The sequence below is a fragment of the Vicugna pacos genome, chromosome 32, assembly GCF_048564905.1.
Source record: "Vicugna pacos chromosome 32, VicPac4, whole genome shotgun sequence".
Classification (NCBI taxonomy): Eukaryota; Metazoa; Chordata; class Mammalia; order Artiodactyla; family Camelidae; genus Vicugna; species Vicugna pacos.
In genome coordinates, this window is record NC_133018.1 from 8,638,454 (window position 1) to 8,658,635 (window position 20,182).

At 47.8% G+C, this 20,182-nt stretch overlaps 1 protein-coding gene across 1 annotated transcript in view; it reads right to left on the reverse strand.

The window, feature by feature from the left end:
- Positions 1-20,182, reverse strand: part of MYO18B (myosin XVIIIB) — a 203,042-nt gene that overhangs the window by 94,221 nt on the left and 88,639 nt on the right. Inside the window, exons 25-30 of the mRNA XM_072952829.1 lie at positions 14,898-15,017; positions 14,535-14,643; positions 11,131-11,255; positions 6,551-6,705; positions 2,868-2,991; positions 1,832-2,032 (exon numbers count right to left, since the gene is read on the reverse strand). Coding sequence (XP_072808930.1) covers positions 1,832-2,032; positions 2,868-2,991; positions 6,551-6,705; positions 11,131-11,255; positions 14,535-14,643; positions 14,898-15,017 — 834 coding nt within the window. The remainder of the gene's footprint in view (positions 1-1,831; positions 2,033-2,867; positions 2,992-6,550; positions 6,706-11,130; positions 11,256-14,534; positions 14,644-14,897; positions 15,018-20,182) is intronic.

Sequence of the window (20,182 nt, forward strand, 5' to 3'; positions counted from 1 at the left end):
CAATTTCACTGTACAGATGAGGAGACTGGAGTCCAGAGAAAACAGGGGGCTTCCCAAACGTCACCAGACACCATCTAGATGTGACCATCTTGCAGTTCCTTAAATGTCACTTGACTTTCCTGCCTCCAGGCCTTTGCACGGGCTGTTCCCCCAGCCTGGAACTCTCTTGGTCAGCCAACTCAGACTCATGCTCCAGCTTTCAGATTCAGTGAATGTCACTTCCACCAGGAAGTCTTCCCTGACTGTTTCCCCAAACTCTCTCCCCAAATCAGATCTGCAAGTTAAACTTTGCCATAGCACTCAGCATGATGATAAACTTCCAGAGAGCAGAGCTCACATCTGTCTTGTTCACAGCTGTATCCCTAGCATCTGCACTGTGCCAGACACAAAGTAGGTGATTAATAAATACGGGTTTGACTGAGTAAAGAAACCCTGTATTCTGAACTGTTCTAGCCTCTCCCTCCATGCCTGCCACAGCCATGTCTCAGTACTCAACAGGCTCCATCCCAAAAGAGGGGGTGGTGAGTGAGAAGCAAAGGCCGCCACCCCAGGTTCCCCTCGACCTCCAACCCCGTCATCCCTTTCACCAGAGTTGCTCAGAGCTTATCCACTTTACATATTCATGCTGTCTGATCAGACCTTTTTGAAAAAGGAGTTCCAACCTCAACACCACTTAGAGTAATTACCCCTTTATGAAACTCCTTTTAGAGCTAAGCACCAAGAAAAGACTTGTTTCCCCTTGAAAAACTGGTTATTTTCATCTTGGGGATGATAAAAAGCACGTAACTCACATTTCCTTTTTCTCTCTGGCCACCAGGAATTTCCGAGCTAAAACTATTATGTGTGTAAGAGTATATGTTGTGCGTGTCTGCACAGTAATTCACCATTCCATCCTTCCTTAGCACCGACTTTAATTTGTGTCTTTCTGGTTTGGTTTGTTTTATTTATATTTTCTCTATTTTATTATGCATACATCTTATAAGCTGCTTCAAATCCTTTGTGGAATGATTGGGCAGATAAACAAACAAGCAGACATAAAATATTCATCTGGCGCTTCGCTGAGGGAGCTGGTACAAGAGTATTTGATTCCTGCTTTGTTCCCCTTAGTTACGCTGCATTTTCTAAAGATTCCCATCCCAACCTTCCTGGAGGCAGGTATTCGAGGCCCTGTGGAGTCAGACGGAGCAGACTCCAAGTCCCATCCCCGCCACTGTCTCCCCGCCTCAGCTTCCACATCTGTAAAGTGCAGATAAGACTGATAACTGCACATCGATTTCTGATGCAGATTCATGAGGTGATATATGAGGAGACCTTAGGGCTGAGTCCGGTATCCAGACAGTGCTCAATAAATATCAGATCCTGGGCCAACAGTTATTTGCTGAGTACCAACTATGTACCTGTTCTCATTCTAGGCTCTGGGAATGCTCTGATAAGCCAGATGAACCAAAAATTCCTGCCTTCCTGAAACTTATATTCTAACGGGGGAAGAGACTCATTGAGCACATTCTAACAACACTAGCGAAGATGACGGCAGCTGCTACAAGGTAGGGGGGTGGGAAGTGAATGTGGCGTGGGGTGGGGTTGTTTTCAAGAAAGAGATCAGGGCGAGTTTCTCAGAGGAGGTGACACGGATGCTTGCAGGATGGGAGGAGTGGGCTAGCTCATAAAGGATCTGAATGTCAGACTGAGGTGTTGTGAGGCTCTCTGGAGTACTAGGGAGCTACAGGGGAACAAGGAGCAGCTCAGTAGGAACCCATGTCTATTTTAATAACAGCCTTCTGCACTGGAGTCACCACAGGGCAGGGCATCGCCCTGGACGGGACTTTCCTACCTGCTCCAGCTGCTTGATGGTGTTTTCCTGCTGGTTCTGGATTTTCTCTTGCTCAAGGGCACTGGATTCCAGCTTCCAGAGCCTCTCCTTTAAGCTGGCAACGCAATTTTCCCCCACAGAGGGGGACCCCAGCAGTTCCTGCTTATGGGCCTGCAGCATCTCCACCTCCCGCTTCAGCTGCAGGGTTTCTTGCTCCTTTTGCTAGAGATAAAGGGGGGCAGAGATCCGGAGTCACGTGACCACCCTCCCCTGGGGACACCTCTACAACTTGCAGGTAGGCGCTGTCCACTTTCAGTGCATGCCATCCACCTGGCCCTGCAGCCCCTCACCGTGGCCCCTGTGGGACACCAAGGTCCTCTCTCCAGAAAAGCTCAGACAGGCAAGGGTGGGGTGTGTGTGGGAGAGCAGCACCGCTGCCCTAGAGCAAGACCTTAAAGCACAAACAAGAAATGTTGTTCCCCCGTGTAAGCTGTGTACGTGCCAAGGCTGGGCCTGAGATGTTGCAGCAGGGAGGCAAAGTGGCCAGAAATGACTCTTCAAGGTTAGAAAGTCAGCTCAAGAGTCAAAGAACTCTGGGCTGGGTCATGAAGGAGCCACACGCCAGGCTAAGGGATTTAAAGGTTCTTCGGGGTAAGAGGGAGCCACAGCAGGCTGAGGAGCAGATGAGTGAGGGGCCTGTGTCATATTTTAATAAAATCCCTCCACATTGGAGCCCGCAGGGGACAGGGCACTGCCCCGAGGTGGGTCTACAGCTAACTCGTTCTGTGCCAAACCTCTTGCCCTTCCAGGGGACCACCTCAAAACTCATGCAGGAGACCGAAGCAAGATCATGAGTGACATGGAGGGAGAGAGGTCTGATTATCCATCACCCACCACCCACGGTTAGCTTTATTAAGGCACACTAGGCCCTGTGAGTCCAGCCAGCTGGACACTCACACCAAGTTCTCTCCCATCTCCCTTTGCAGCAAGTGTGTGTGGGGGGGGTCCTGAGACCCAGCAACCAAAGGCCCAGTGGCCCTGTGCACGCGCCCCTCACCTCCAGGCACTGTTGCAGCCTGCCCAGCTCACACCGCACACTGGTGTTCTCCTGGGTCACTTTCTCGCGGAGGCCCTTCTCAAACACGGACTCGCCCAGGACCTGGGCCAGCTGCGTGTCAAACCTGTCCAAGCAGAACACATGTCATGGCCATGAGGTGGGCGCACCTGGGCTGGGGGTGGGGGCTGGAGAGGGGCAGTTAGCTTGCCAAGAACCACTAGAGAGAGAGAAATTCGATGATGGAGGGTGTGCTCAGCGCTCGTGCATAAGATTGTGGATACGGGGTAGAATCCTGAGCACCAGAGAGCAGCTCTGCGGGCTCAGAGAGAGTTTCCACAAACTACTGGGTACTTATTTAAAATGTGGATATAAACAAAATATAACTATACACAAGTAGAGAATAAGAGCACAAAACATACAGATATATAAAACAAGTTCATCTATCAGGTTTGCCAATACACGTCAGGGACTTCTAACTCTATGAGGCCCAGGTTTGGCATCTAATGTTCATTGATTAGTGAATGAATGCATTTATCAGCACAAACAAAGGACATCCAACATTTCATGTTTTACAGAATATTGTTGGGCGTATGCACTCATAAGCCATACTGGGCATTGTTATTACTGAGAAATGCTGGACAGTTATACATTTGATCTTGTCTTCATTCATTTTCTAAACAGAAAACATCAAGACTAGACAGTCCTATTGGGACCATGTGGGGAATGAGGAAATGCCTGGCTTGGGGCCCACCTGCACCTCCATGTTGGTGACCACGAAGTGAGAAGCCCCCCCTTGATGTGACATCATTCCAAGCAACTATCTCAGCCTCCTACCCCTATCACAGGGAAGGAAACCAGCAGAAGGCTCTGCCACACCTCAGTAAGACGTGATGTTGGTCAACTGCCCTCAGCCCACACAGAAAGGCCACCTGCTCCAGGGAACTTGGTGTGGCCAGAATGGCTGAACTGGGGGTGGGGTTTGGCCTTGGTGAGAAGAAGGGCTCCCATCCAATGCCCCTCAACACTAGATTGTCATTCAAAGCCTCAAGACTCCTGAGAAAGCAGGCTATAGGTCATATGGGGGAGCCCCACTATTGGAAGGGCCCAGGAGCTTTCCAATTGGCTGTCGGCGACATCATTCAAGAGGCACTATTGGCTGCCTCTGAATAGGAACACTGTGATGATGATAATGGTCCAGCAGTTGCAGAATGCCAGGCTCTGAGCTGGGGTCCATGGAGTCCTTATCACAATCCAGCAAGTTATAAACATTTTATAGAGGAGAAAACTGAAGTTCAGAGAGGTGAAGTGATTCAGCCAAATTTATGAAGTGAGTTGGAGCTAGCTTCTCTGCTGGCTTAACTAGTCCCCATTCACCTGCTCATGCCCTGGGACAGGAAGGGAAAGACAGTGGGGGCCAGCCAGCACTGATGTCTTAGAGGAGTCTTTAATGGGCACCTGATGCTAAAGAATGGCTCCTACAGACCCTGACTTTCAGACACACTGAACAATCAACTGCCTGAGGACAGATGGACTCACTCACACCCTTCACCCCACTAGCAGTGGGCCTGGGGTCCAGCCTCTCATCACTCCAGCACTGACAGCTCCATCACCCTCGGAACTGAGCTTTGTGTAACCATGGCAGTAAGACGCCAATCCCAAATGGAACCACTCTGAACTTAGAAGCCATGGTAAGGGCAGAAAATTCTATCAGCGTGGAGATGTCACTCCATCCAGAGCCCAGCAAACTGAGGAGGCAGCTGCACCTACAACCTGATTAAACTGAAAGAGGTATGAGGAAGTACCACTAACTTCTAGATCTCTCCCTCACTGTAGGCATTCTGCCTGCATTTCCGCCTTCAGAAAGAGACTTCTACTGCCCTCACAGGCTCCCTGCTAAAATTCCAGTCGGCCTAGAAGCATAATGGCCGCTATTTGTAATTAGCATTAAAACATGAAGTGGCTTCTGCCAAGAGACGTTAGTGGAGCGGAGGGCATCACAGGACAGGGGAGTCTTGGAAGAAGAGATTTAAGGGTGAGGAAGTGGGGAGGCTCTTCAGAGACTGGAAAGAGAGACTCTGCCCGAGGAAGTCCATCAGGGAAAGACCAGAGATGGAATTTTCTGGCTGCATAAAGTCCAAGGGCAGAATGCCCCCAATCTGCCACTGACCCATCGGAAAGCTGAAACCCTGCTTAAGGACCCTCAGAACAGGAGAGGAACCCATAGATAAGGACCAGGACCGTCACAGCTGGCAGAAACCTGAGGGATGATGGGGCCCGCCTCTCAATTTCCAGGTGGGGTCTGTCTGAGCCATTCTTCAGCAGCAGGCAACCTGCTTAAGGCCCAGGACTGACCTGAAACATCAGCCACTGTCTGGACCAGAGAGGTGGTCCCATTTGACAAGGTCACACAGGAAATGACCAAGGTGGGACAGAGCCATCTTCCCCACTACCAGAGCATCCACCAGGGGGTAGAAAAGGAACTAGAGTCAGATCTCAATAAGAAGAGAATAAACTTCTTTCATTTTGGGGGGCAGGCTAATAACCCCCCAAAGAACTTTTTCCAAATGAAGAAGTCAGCTCAGGAAAGCTCAAAGATAAATGAGAGAAATAATTTAATGCAGACCAAGTTCAAAATCTGTGCCACTCCCATGGAAATGTAACTCGGCCTGCTATGTCTCAGAACAGAGGCCCCCTCAGCAGCACCACGTCCTGACACACATAGTGAGGCTTTCCTGTGTATTTATCCTGGACCTTCTTAAAGAGGCTGTGTTTCATCTATTTGCCTCCTAGGAAGTTTCCATTAGGGCTTATCTGGCTCACCTGGCATAACTTTGCCCTCACCCAGTGAGCTGAAGAACCTGACCCAGCCAAAGAGTCCAGGGACGAAACCATCACAGGAGGTAAGGTTGCATAAGGAAGCCTGTGAGTGTGAACCTGAGTTTGGGTCAAGGTGCCACCACTGGGGAAACCGTCCAGAAGGCAAGCACGGGAGCCAGTGTGCACAGTCAAGACCAGCCTGTTTTCGTGCACAAAGTCCAGTTCCTGCCAGAATTGCTCACATGGTCTGTGGGTCTAAACCCTAAGTGAAAAGGGCAGTGACTCAATTTTTTGGCCTCATTTTTGACAGTGGGGACAGGAACCAGAATTGAATCCTGTTGAATATACCAACTGTATCATCTCATCTTCACCACAAGGGGGCACTCCACCTAAGGGTGAGAATCAGGCTGAGACGGGTGGAATGACTTATCCAAGGTCACACAACTGGAAAGAGGCACAGCTGGGACTTGGACCAGCACTTCTGCTCCTACCCACCATGCGAGGCGCTCTCTGCCCTCCATAAGAAACTTTTCGTAACAAACTTTTCACTTGCAAAACGGGGCCCACTTCTGGGGCCCAGAGAGGCCACGAAAGTTCCCCAAGGTCACATGGTCAGTTGGTGGTAGAGCTGAGACTGGGTAACAGAAAAGAATTATTTCTTGCTGCATCCTTGGGGGACCCATACAGGAATAAGGCGTGAGGGGAGAGGGAGGAAAACTGGGACACAACAAGGAGATTAAGCTCCATGGATGGAGAGCCCTGACAGAAGCAAAGGGGCTTAGGAAGAGAATCTGCAGACCCCAGTGGACCCCAGCACCAAGGCAGCCCATCTGGGTACCCAGGCGACGATGTGGAACACGACTCACTTCTTCTGCTTCTTCTCAAGCTCGTGGTTCCGGCTTTGCTGGCTCTCCAGCAGGAAGCGGGTGTCCTCCAGGTCACAGGTCAGATGGCGGCACTTCCTCTTCAGCTGGTGGGCCATCTTCTTGGCCCCCTCGTAAGCAGTCTGCAGCTCCCCGAGCTGTGGGAGGAACAGAATGAGTCACCCTACTCTGCTGGTGCTGAATAGGCCTCCTACTCTTTATTTCAAACCACTGCCGTTCCCAGTGTGAGTATAATGGAAAGAGAACGGCCACTGGGGCTGGGGAGACCCTGTCTGGACCACTTTCTGTGTGTGTCACCTTGGGGCAGCAATTCCTCTGAGCTTCATTTTGCTCAGGGATAAAATGGGGGGGGGTGTCTATCATTCCCTTAGGGGTATCAATTTTCCTTAGTGATCCTCCTGCCAACGTGCCCACAGATGCTCTACACACCCTGCCTCAACTCGACAGCCCTGAGCACAGCCCCAAGTACCATGTGTAATTAACATCCCCATCAGCAGGCAGAACCTGGGGAGACATGTGATGACTGGCCATGAAGCAGCCAGAATGGCACATGGAGAACATCTGACTGGAAACCAAGAGACAGGCACTAAAGGTCCGGGCAGTCTGTGGCCCTTTAGATGGGCTGACTTACGCAGGAACACACACACTGTAAACAAACACAAAAGCAAAGACTCTTGGATCTTCCTCCAGAAAACACCCTCCCAAATGTCCTAGTTTAGATCTGGGAGAGAGGGCAACTCAGCACACTCGCTTTGAAGAAATGGCCTCATTAAAGAATCGCTTTAAATAAGCAAAATGCTGAGTTAATGAAGCCTGTAATTCTAAATTCAGTATTTGAAGGCAAATGGGATGTTTTCTAATATTCTGCTGCTCAGAAAAGGTTGCAGTTTTATTAGTTTTTAATGTAGCATGAATATCCCCTCTTCCTTGGGGAGACTGACCTGACGTTATAATTTGTTATTAAAGAACTGAGCTGTTTGCGGGCGGTTGTCCCTCCCTGGTTATCTGCAACTGAAGATGACTCCTGAGGACCACAAAAGGTCCATCTTGGAAGTGACCACTAAAATCATCACCACCCAGCCTCACTTTCATTGTTCATAAAATATCATGGGATCTCCTCGTGGCCCACCTCTACAAGCTCATTACATGATACTTTCCCCTCACAGTGAGGCGATACATATACAGTAGTGGGATAGGCAAATAAGACCTCAGCTCTCACTGTGCTTACCTCTTATGTGGGAAGACCAAGAAATAAGCAGATGGTTACAATACAGCAGGATGAGGCTTATATTTGGGGAAATAATTCAGGGACACTCAACCCAGTCTGTGTCAGGGGAGACTCTGGAGGAAAGGACACTTAAGCTGAGATCTTAAGGCTAGTTGGAGATACTGAGATAGGACAGAGAAAGAAAGTGCTCTAGGAAGTGGAAACAGCATTTGCAAAGGCCCAGAGGTGAGAATAAGGCTTTTTGGAAGGAGAAAAACAAACCAGTGCAACGGACAGAATAGAGTCCAGAAATAGACCCACAGAGACACATCATTTGATGCTTCACAAAGGGGAAGATGCTGTACAATGCAGCAAAGACAGTCTTTTCCAGAAATGGCACTGGACCAACTGGTCATCTCATCCGCAGGCAAAGAAATGAATCTAGACACAGACCTTACACAAAAATTAACTCAAAATGGATCAGAGACCTTAAAGTAAAATGCAAAACTATAAAGCTCCTAGAAGGTGATGTAGAAGAAAACCCTGATGACCTTGGGTTTGGCAATGACTTTTCAGATACGACATCAAGGACATGACCCTCGGAAGGATGACTTTATAAGCTGGACTTCATTTAAAATTTCTGCTCTGCAAAAAACGATACCATAAAGAATAAAAAGACAAGCCACAGACAGGGAGAAAATACTTGCAAAAGACGTATCTGAGGAAGAAGTTACCCAAAATATACAAAGAACTTTTAAAACTCAACAATAAGAAAACAAACAACTCAATTAAAAAATAGGCCAAAGACCTTAACACTTTACCAAAGAAGACTGTAGATGATGAATGAGAATATGAAAAGACGCTCCACATCACGTGTCACCAGGGAAATGCAAATTAAAACAACGAGACACCACTACACACTTACCAGAATGACTAAAATCTGGAGCACTGACACCACCAAACGCTCACAAGGAAGCAGAGCAACAGGAACACTCACTCATTGCTGGTGGGAATGCAAAAGGGCACAGCCACTTTGGGGGACAGTTTAGCGGTTTCTTACGAAACTAAACACAGTCTTAACATATGATCCAGTAACCATGCACCTTGGAATTTACACAAAGGTACTGAAGACTCATGCCCACGTTAAAACCTGCACATGGATGTTCCTGTGACTCTATTCACAACTGCCAAAACATGGAAGCAACAAAGAGGTCCTTCGATGGGTGAATGGATAAATGACACATGTGACAGCTCCAGACAGTGGACTATTATTCAGCACTAAAAAGAAATGGGCTATCAAGCCATGAAAAGACATGGAGGAACCTTAAATGCATATCACTAAGCGAAAGAAGCCAATCTGAAAAGACTGCATATGGTCTGATTCCAACCATATACTTCTGGAAAAAGCAAAACTATGGAGACAGTAAAAACATCGGTGGTTGCCAGGGGCTGGGGGAGGTGGGATGAATTACTGGAGCACAGAGGATTTTCCAGGGCAGTGAATCTATTACGAAGGAAAACTATAATGATGGGTATATCTCATTACACATTTCCCCAACCCATAAAATATATAACATCAAGAATAAACCCTAATGTAAACTATGGTCTCCAATGATGTGTCAATGAGGGTTCATCAACTGTAACCAAATGTCCCACTCTGGGACTCTGATCATGGGGGAGACTATGCATGTGTGGGGGTTGGGGGCAGATGGGAAATCTCTGCACCTTTCTCTCAATTTTGCTCTGAGCCTAAACAACCGAGCTGGGTGGATGCTGCGGCGTGCTGGAGCTGTGGCAGACTGGCTTATGAGAGCTGACGCTGCACATCTCTTCCCAGTTCCACATCCAGCCACATCCAACACAGCTGGAAACTGGCCATGGTGGGAACATTTACACCCCAGAAACTGGCAACTGGAAAACACTACACATCAGGGTGTTTGTCTGTCTGTTTTCAGAGTGCCAGTTTACCAGCACACCACGGGTTACACTGCAGACAGGTTAGATCGTAGAGTAGGGGTAGCTGGAGGCAAAGCAAAATAGTCAAAGAGGTAAAGCTATCACTACATTCATCTAGAAATGCTAGAGAAAGATATAATATATTTGTAATGTCCAGCTGCACTCTCAAGAAAGAAAGGGAAACTGGGAGATGTCATAAACACAGAGGACACAAAACAGGAACAAGAATGTAGATGCTGACCCTATGACAAGAGGATCGGAACAGCAGAAAGATGCAGAAATACCCCTAAGGATACAGGCTGTGTTCAAATGCCCGAGAGAGACAGGAGACGAGGCCTTGGGCCCATGGAAGGTGGGAGTCTGGAATGAAGACCCTTGCACTGAGCCAGAAAGCTCAGAGAGCTGCCCCTCAGTGAGCAGGAAAAGCTCCACTCATGGCCCAGAAAGTGGTCAGGATGCTTGCTGCCATCATGGCTCTGGGAAGGGGGGAAAGGATTCCCATAAGAAATCATAACCCTAGGTCTGTGCCTCAGGTGGGTTTAGAGCTCAAACTGACACTTCGCACACGTGGCAAAAGTCTGAAAGGCAGAATTTAGCATAACCTTGGGGGCTGCTGCAGGAAAAAAAAGCATGGAAGTGTTTCTTCTCAAGGAACACAACTGCAACCCTTTAGACACAGGACTCCCTTCACAATCAATAAAAAAGTTTTTAAAATTTTTAAAATACGATTAACTCACAATAAAAAAAAAAAAAGCTAAGTACACAAAAAAATCTCACCATGATGGTCACAAGGGAAAAAAAGGAACACCCACAGTGCAGACGACTTGGGCTAGTGTGCGGGAGTAGAGGGACCTGTTAAAGATGAGCTCACAGTCAAAACCGAGAGAGCACACAGGGGAACGATCCCCAGTGAGAGTCAGCATAACCTGTGCTAACAGGACCACCTGAGAGAGACTCTGAAAGAGCCTTTGGCTGCAGCGCGGCAGGTGGGTGAGAGGAGAGGCTGGAGGCAAGGAGACCAGTTAGGAGGCTGCTGCTGGGGTCTAGATGAGAGATGGAGGTGGCAAGTTAGAAGAGAGGCTGTGGGAATGGACACCATTTGACAATTTTAAGAGGTGATATAATCACTTTATAGATGAGACATCTGAGGCCCCAAAGGTCAAAGTGGAAAGGGAACTGGAACTCAGCTATCCTGCACTCACGTTCATGTTCTCTGGACTGCAGTGGAGAACACACGCATGCTGAGAAACCATTCCCCCTGGGCAGCAGCAACCTGCATCTGCAGTATCAGTGGAGGTGGGGACATGTCAAGTGGGGGATGCCCTCTCTCCCTTCCCTGGCTGGACCAACACCCTGAACGGTGGAGTGCTTTTGTGACCCAGACTATCCCGTCTCTCACCTTCTGCTCCAGCTCCTTCCGAGACGCCAGCTCTGAGTCCAGCCTCTCCTCCGACTGTTGGAGACGCTTTCTGAGGAACTCGTTCTCCATCTGAGCACAGTCGAAGCGCATCTGCCACTCGTCTGCTGCTCAACAGAGTCAGAGAGGCCAGGATGGAGGCTCGGTGAGTGAGGGTGCTCCCCACTGTGCTCTCAGCTTTTAGTGCACAATTTCACCATGTTAATTTGAATTCTTAAGGCTCAACCTTGGACTTTAGATTAGGAAACCCCACCTTAAACTCAATTTACAAACACCACTTCCTTCAGGCAGCTGCCCGACCACCTCCAGCTGTCTAAAGGTACTGACTGCTCACTTTTTAAGCTTGGCTGTTTTGCTTTGTTCAATTTCTCTACAGGTGTGCACATACCTTTCTCCCTCCCCCTCCAAGGAAATTCCACTATGTTTGAGGGCAGGGGAGCTGTTTTAGTCATTTGTGGATCCTCTACCCTCTAGAAGGGTTCCCAACCTGCGTAAGTAGTTTCCCCATACATGGTAATACAAGTTCTCCAATTAGAGTCACCCTAGTGGCCAACCACACTGGGTGACAGAGTATGTAATCAGTGACTGTTGGCTGAACTGATGAACAAATAAATCAATGAGCAGTAATTTAAGTGTCTATTAAGTGCAGAGCAATAGAGATGTTGGTCACAAGATATCTCTATGTGATAATGGAACAATACCTTGATTTGGTAAAAATCTAAAAAAATTGCTGATGTGATTAAAAAACTGGCTGAAACTAGAAATAGGACAGATTAGGCTTTGATAGCTTTTGACTATTTGAATATCAGAATAATGTCCTTTAAGGTACTGGAGAATGGAAAACACTGCACAAATGGACAGTTTAAGGCAAAGACCATCCATCTCTCCATCCATCTGTCCGACCATCCATCCACCATCCGTTGTTTCACCTGCCTTCCATCCACTCACTCACTGAGTATACTGCTCTATACCAGGCACAAAGGAAAATGAGTAAGAAACGATTCCGTCTTCCAGAAGTACCTAGTGGTGGAGACGAACATGTAAAAGACAGCTGCAACCTAGCACGATCGGGACTCTCAAAAAGGAAGGTTAAGGTAACCCAGAAGAGGACTCAAACTCTGAAGAGCAGCAAACCCTTGTTTTGTTCATGACTGTGTCTGCAGGACTTACTACAATGCCTAACGAGTCATAAATGCTCCATAACTTTTGCTGGACAGATGGACGGATGGATGTGAGGGTGCAGATAGGTGGGTACATGGATGTATGGATAAATGGATGGATGGTAGGACTGAGGTCTTGCAGGAGATCACCCCAATACGGATGCTCACATAACGAACCCAAACAGAAGGATGATATAACTGTAAGAACTCAGAGCTTGTTCAAGTTTCCATCAAGGTGAATAATATTATGGTAGGAAAAGAATTCTCTCTCCCTTCTGGGAAAAAAAATCTCAAGTAGCAAAGAGCATAGCCTCAAAAGCAAGAAGCAGCAGAAAATATTTCTGTGGCTTCCCATGTACCTCGTGCTGTGCTTGGCTACAGAGCAAAGGGTATGAGCGGGCCACTCGAACACATGAGGACGCTGTCCTCCATTCTTCGAGGTTGACCCCCGCCTCCAACCTCCCTCTCCGTGGGCGCCATCCCTAATCAGTCCGTATAAGGAGCCCTTCATTACACACTCACATCTCTCCTGGGTTTGTCTGATTTCCCCATCTGTACTGCAAGCTTCTTGACAGCAGGGCCCAACTAAAATTCTCCTGTGACCTCCCACCCCCAGAGTCCAGCTCACTGCTGGATGCAGACCGTAAAAGGCTCTTTACATACTTAATCATGCTGAGTGGAAAAAACATAGACATTTTTCATGATTTATCCTCCAGCTTGATTATCAGAGGAGGCTGTGGTGGCACTGCAGTGGTGTGATTACAGTGTTTTATTGCTTCTTTCAACTTTCCTGTATTTTAGAAATTTTCTCTAATGAGTATGTATTACTTTCATAATGAAAAACAAAGTATTTGTGGATTGGCTTCCTAGAATAGGCACCCCAAGCTGGAAGGCTGGAGAACACCGTGACTAATGTGCTCATGAGCTACTAAGCACATCTCCCCCTCAATAGACTCCCAGATCCTTCCTCGGGAGAAAACTGGACAGGGAGTGTCATTCAGACATGAATCACAGTCAGGACGGAACCGGGCTGACATTCTTCAGGGGAAACTGAGCTGGTTTTGTGCACACTCATTCCCCACTCCTTGCAGGGACCCCACCCTGTTGGGTCTCCTGTATCTGAGAATCTCGGACTCCTCTGGGTTAACATCCCTGGTAAATGCCTACCCTGGGGGCAGCCAGGATGAGAGGGTAACAAGAGTGGAGGAGACAGCAAACGTGCCCCGCCTCTTTCCCGTCCCCTCCTGACCTCCGTTCCTCTCAGTGAACCTGACGTTTCTAGGACATGAGTTCTCTGGGGGCGCTGACGGGCTGATGTCAGCGTTTTATAAAAGCTGACAGACACACTGGGAACCCTCCTCGGCTGACTTATTTGGATTGGGGAGCGGAGTTGACAGAGATGTCATCCTGCCCATTCAGCCATGAGACAGAAGTCTCCAGGCAGCATCTAAGGCGGGCACCACCAGGAATTCCTGGCTCCTCTGAGTACATCTCTCATTGGGCAGTTCAGGGGTCCTCTCCCCTTCTCTCCATCCGTTCAAAAACTGCTAAGTGCCTGGCATCACTGTGAAATGGGGACAGGAGTAGTCCTGCTCCACAGGCGATGAGCAGGAATAATGATCCCACTGTTAGTAATATTAGAAATAATGAAGAAATACCTAACAGGCAGCATTCTGTACCACACACGAGGCTGAACTCTTTCCACTAATCACCTATGGCTATAGCCATTAAAAAGATGAGAAAATTAAGGTAAAACCATGTCTTTGCCCAAAGCCACCCATCTAACAAGCAATGGAGTCTAGACTCAAATCTGGAAAGGGGATTTTGTAGATTTCACTTGTTAACCACTGAACTGCCTTCCTCAAAATTTATACTAAAAATATAAATGTAAGAGTGCCTTGCCCACCCATAGCACCAATATTTTTTAAAATATTTTTTGGCATTATTAATAAATAGCACCTGTCCCACTGATAATTTATTTGGGACATTGCTGGATTATCTGTTCAGTGTCTGCTTGTCCCACTAGACTGTCAGTTCCAAGAAGGCAAGGACTGATCCTGTTCTCTGCCAACATCTCAGCCCCTCATGCAGTGTTGCATGCTGATGATGATAAGCACTCCATGTATAAGAATGAATGAATGAATGAATGAAAGGAAGGGAAGAAGGAAGGGAGAAAAGGATAGCTTTTTCCACCAGTGTCTAATCCCACAGGTCCCCTCAACTCACCTCCTCCAGTGCGACTCCTTTCCAAATCATTCAACTGAATTTTCTGCTGGGCTTCTTCCAAATGCTTCTCCACTTCTCTCAAGCTCTTCTGGACTTGCTCATACTTGCTCTGGAAGAGAGGCCTCAAAGTTTCAAACCGGAGCAAGACAGAGGCCTGGGCTGGCCGTATCACCCAGGCTGCCTCCAAACCAGGGCCATCCACCTACCCCCTGCACAGTCTTCACTCAGGACACCTTCAAGGTCAAGACTTAGGAAGACCCAAATGTCCTCCAGGACTGAGCATAGGAGTCAGCCTGTGCATTCCAGATGTAAGCAGAGTGGAGCAGGCCCAACACCCCCACCCCACCACCCCTGACCACGTACCTTTAGCTCCTGGACCTCCCGGGAGGCCCGCAGCCACTCTGCCCGCTCACTTTCCAGCACCTGGCAGGCCATGTCCCCTTTGAAGCGCTCATCGGCCAGCTCTGTGGTTAACTCAGCAATCTGGGATGGGGAAGGTTCAAGCAGGGTTACTCGTTGGGGCTGCCACCCCTTCTCCCCTCACATGCTCCACAGGACCACCCTGGGACCAATCACTGGTTCTCACAACAAGGCAACCCTTCCATGTAAGGAAGAGGTTCAGAGCATGGACATCAGAATTTTACTGGTCTCGTGTGTTAGAATTCTGGGTCCAACACTCGCTAGCTGTGTGACTCTGAACCACACAGGATGCCTCTGTGATGCTCTGATGCTTACATGGGTGGGGGATAACTGATAGAACTGCTTTAAGACTTAAGTGAGATAACCCACTTAGCACGGTGCTTAGCAAGTAGTAAGCGCTCAATTTAAAAATAGTTATTCTAGGGGGTGGGTGTAGTTCAGTGGTAGAGCCCATGCTTAGCATGCATGAGGTCCTGGGTTCAATCCCCAGTACCTCCATTTAAAAAAAATAGTCATTCTAGTGGAAACTCTGCTTAGCCATCCTTCAGTGAGCCATCTCACTGGACCAGCCCACAGGCCCCCTCAGTAAGACACACTCACAGACAGCCCACCACCCAGGGATGCTCTCAGCCAGGAAACCACTCTGTGATTCCCCTGGGTCTATCTGCCTCTACCAGTTGATGGCCGTGCACACCCAGCATCGACTGTGTGTGTTCTCAACCAGTTTGTGCCACAATTACCTATTCCATTAGCTGTTCTATAAACCTGTAAAACATGACTGGACAGAGAGTTCTCATGAAAACTAGGCTGAATGCTTTGGAAGGAATGAATACAGGTAAGTCTCTTCTTAATTCTGTCAAATAGGTGTAGGTGCAAAAACTATAAAGAAAAACTAGAAGTAAAAATTTAGGCCTCTGCATTCAAATTGCTTTGCCATTTGCTCCGCTTTAAAGAAATCAAGACTGGAAATCATACAGTTGTGTGTTAGGGGTATGGTTTAAAAAAGGAAGTAGATCTTGAGTCAGAAGCTCAACCTCAAAAGGCTGTGGTCCTATCTCAGGCAGTTACAGTAGACGTGTTTAAAATTAAAAATAAAAATGTTTATTTTTAAATGAATTTCCACTTGCCTGACTTCTTTTTTCTTCAAAATAACTGACCAACCTCAAGCATTAGATAGGTCAGCACTTCTGTGGTCTGACTGCTGCAGAATACAGCCTTCCAGGTTTAAGGATGTGAGGAGAGAAACGTATGAGTGGACTGTTTATGACCAAGAGGCTCAGAAATGACCTTGCACAGAAGAGTCCTCATGAAACTGAGGCTACCCCTTACGCGAGGCAGTGGCTAAAGTCCGGAGGGAAGAAAAAGGGGAAAAAAATAGAGGCAAGGTACAGGGTTCAAGTTCAGATGTGATAATTAACATACGGTGTGACCTTGGACGAGGCTCCTCCTCTCTGGGGCTGTGGTCACCCAAGCTGTAAAATGTATTGAATTGGGCGATGTCTACTGTTCCCCTGGTGTTCCCATACTAGGCCACGAATCTTGCACATAAAGATGTCTGAATGCCACACCCTCCCATCAGACCATCTGCGTGGCACTGAGGGGTGGGGACTGCGGGCTGCTCTCACACGGACACTGGGTGGCCCTTTCAGCATGGATGAAGCTGCCCCTCCAAGCTCATCTCCATCAGTACTACGCTCACAGGCTGTCTCAGAAACCACTCAGCTGCCCCATGAAGAAGGAGGATGCATATCTACATATTCTGACATAAAAAATCCCCAAGGCATATTGCCAAAGGGAAAAAGCAAAGTTGCAGAATAGAACATTTGCCATGTTCCCATTTTTGTTTGTACCTGCACAGAAAAAGGCACTCCCAAAGTGTTAATAGGGATTTCTTTTTTTTCCACCTAGAAGGGTGGACTCACAAAGGACTCCAATTTCCCTGTAATGCCATTTCTGTCCTGTTGACTTCCTTAACCGCTTTTGCCATCAGAAAAAGACATAAAACAAAATAAACATTTTTAAAAAATAGTTCAAAAAATAAACTGAGCTGGGGCTGCTCCATCCAGTCCCCGCTCCTCACCTTTTCCCCTCCTGCAGCCCATCCGCTTCCCTCCCATCTAGCTGACCATAGCAGTGACTGCCCAGGCCGAACGGAGATTTCAACAGAAACAGAAAAACCGAGGCTCAAGGGGAGTGTTGGGAAGTCACACAGCAGGTAAACGGGCAGAGCGTGGATGGGACCCCAGATCTGTCAGATACAAGTACTGAAGCCAGTTAAAGAAGAAGAGGCCCTCCCCAGGTGCTCCTGGCTGCCTTGGCAGGGTCGCTTCCTTGCTATTCCTTGCACTGTTGTCTTTAGAGTATTCACTGCGATGACCTTGGATGGTTATTATAAAATTCCAGGATCCTCACATCCCCCAAACCATAATCTCTGAGGTGGGATGCAGGAATCTGAATTTCAACACACTCCAAGGCGATTTGTCTGCACGACAGAGTTTAAGAACTACGACCACAGAGACAGGATTGTCTCCTAATTTTGGCCTTGCTTGGCTTTAGGTGGGTTAGACATGCCTATAGGCATGCAAAAATATTCAAGCTGGAAAAGTGATCACTTGCAAAGACCACGGAATATAGGCCAGTGCCGTCCAGGAGTGCCCCCCAGCCACGCCCCTGGTCACACACACCCCCCCCAGCCACACTCCCTGATCATGCCCCACCTGACTCCCCATCTCTGAGATCAGCATTGATTCCAAACACCGGGACTGTGTTCTCTCTGCCTTGGCCAATTAGTGTGAAATTTAATTTGTGCTAATTGGCCTGAGAAGAGGGAGCACAAAATTGATTTAATACATTAATTTTGAGTTCCACAGAATCCAAGTCTGAAGCCCAAAGGATGATCAGTCCTTCCATACTGGGGAAATGACAAATGCTTTTCTCAGAGATAGAAGCCCCTGACCCTCCCCTGTCTCCACAAAGCCCTCTCCCTTCCTACCTTTTGGGGTCCAGGGGCTTTGTCCCTGAGGTAAGGGTTGAGTACAATGCCCAGAGTGATTAGGTGAATGCAGAATGAAAGCCAATTTAACGAGGGGCAGAGCCCAGTCAGCAAACCCAGAAGGGTCCTTCGCAGATTACTCTACGATCAGTTAACCAGAACTAATTCTGAAAACCTCCCTGGATCCGCCACTTAGCCAAATAGTCAGAAACCCTCTTTCTACTTAGGGACAATGACCCTAAGGGTCTGCCAGAGAGAAAGGGATAAAAATGAATGGATGTTCTGTACATTTTGCATAAAGTCAAAGGAAAATAACATATCCTGTGTGCAGGCACCACGTGCGGTTTGGGAGAACAGTGGGCAACAGAGGTCTGATGAACGTTAAATGCTGAGCACACATGGGGTTCCTTGTCACTGTCACTTGCCATTCACGATGGGAGTACCTACGGCCTGCCGGCCCTGCCCTCAAAAACCCCACATGGGGCACCCACAAATCCTGGCCCTACTCGGCCCTTGGCTCTTACATTCAAGGACGCTCAGATCCCCGATAACCTTTCCCAAGATGAGTAAAAGCACAGTTCAGACACACTTCCCTGGACGAAAACCACAGCTCTACCACAGCACAACCCCTCCATCAGGGTCATCACGAGGCTTGTTGAAGAAGCACTGAAGGACCCCCACCTCCAAGATTCCCACTGGAGTCAAACCCTTGAGAGATGGGACCAAGGAGGCTACAGGGTTAACAGCTCCTCTGGGTGATTCGGATGCTCTTTAAAGTGCAAAAGCAACCAACACAAATCAACAGTAGCTTTAGGGGGAGGGGGGAGGCAGCTGGGCAGAGAGGGACTTACAGCCCTTTCTTCAAGTAGGATCTTACTTGGGCCCCAACATGCTACCTTTCACTCCATCTGAGCTGCCACTGATTGCAAGAGGCACGTTACAGAACATCTGAAAGTGTGGCCAGTTTTTAGTGTGAGAGGCCACTGACTGTTAGGTGCAGCCCAATCCCAAAGATGTACAAGGGTGGAAAATAATGCGCATCTGAGAATCGATAAAAACACAGAACGAAACCAAAAGAGTGCATTACCATAAATGATGCAGGTTTGGGAGTTGTGGAAACCTTTGACCTCTTCTTCGCCCTTCGGCCAGTCTGAAGAGACGTGGACTTCAGAAAACACTTCAAATCACCACACCAAAGAAGGCAAGCCACAGAATGGAAGATATCTGTACTACTTGTATTAAACTGACCTTACACCCACAGCATATAAAGAATTGCTACAAATCAACAAGAAAAGCAGCAGAAAAGGCTTAAAAGACCACCTTGCTAACGTGGATGACCAAAAGCCAAAAACATGTGAAGAGGTGCGAATTAAAATCACGTGAGAAAACCGCATAGCCACCAAAATCGCTAAATGAGAAAGACAGAGAATACCCGGCGCCGGTAAAGACACGGAGCAGGCAGAACCTCACCCGGCCATGGGAGCACAAACTGATAAACACTGTAGTAAACTGCTAAGTACTATCTATGAAAACTAGACACAGAAACAACTTAAAACCCAGCAATTCCATTCCTAGGTGCTCCTGGCTCTGAACAGAAAAGCATGAGCTGTGCGCTGAAACACACGTATCAGAACGTTGACAGCAAGTTTGTTCATAACAGTTCAAAAAAAAAACCCTAATAGTCACTTAGAGTAGAAGGGAAAACAGTGGTCTCTGTACCAAATGGAATACTGTACAACAGAGTGAACGGCCCACAATCACATACCACAACGTGAATGAAATGTCACAGACAACGGCAAATGAAGGAAACCAGACAAATGAGCACACATATCTGATGAATTTAGATCAAGTTCAAAAACAGAGGGAAAAACTAATGACATTATACGTTGAGTTTGGTGGTTACTGGTGGAAGGCAGTGGCTGAAAGGGGGCATGGAGGTGGAATCGGGGGAAGCGGGGAATGATCTGTGTCTCACTCTGGGTGCTGGTCACATTGGAGTGTCCACTTTGTGAAAATTCATTAAGCTGCACACTTGAGATATGTGCACTTTTTTGTATGTTGGGCCTTAATATAAAGTTTAAAAAGGAAGGAAGGAAAGGAGGAACAGGAGGAAAAAGAGGAGGGGAAAGCGGAGGAGCTAGGGAGGAAGAGGCAGAAACCATAACACTCAGTCCTTAGAGGTGCTTCCTGGATAAAGCCCTGCTCTGACCCTGGCTGAATTCTTCCAGTTCAAGAC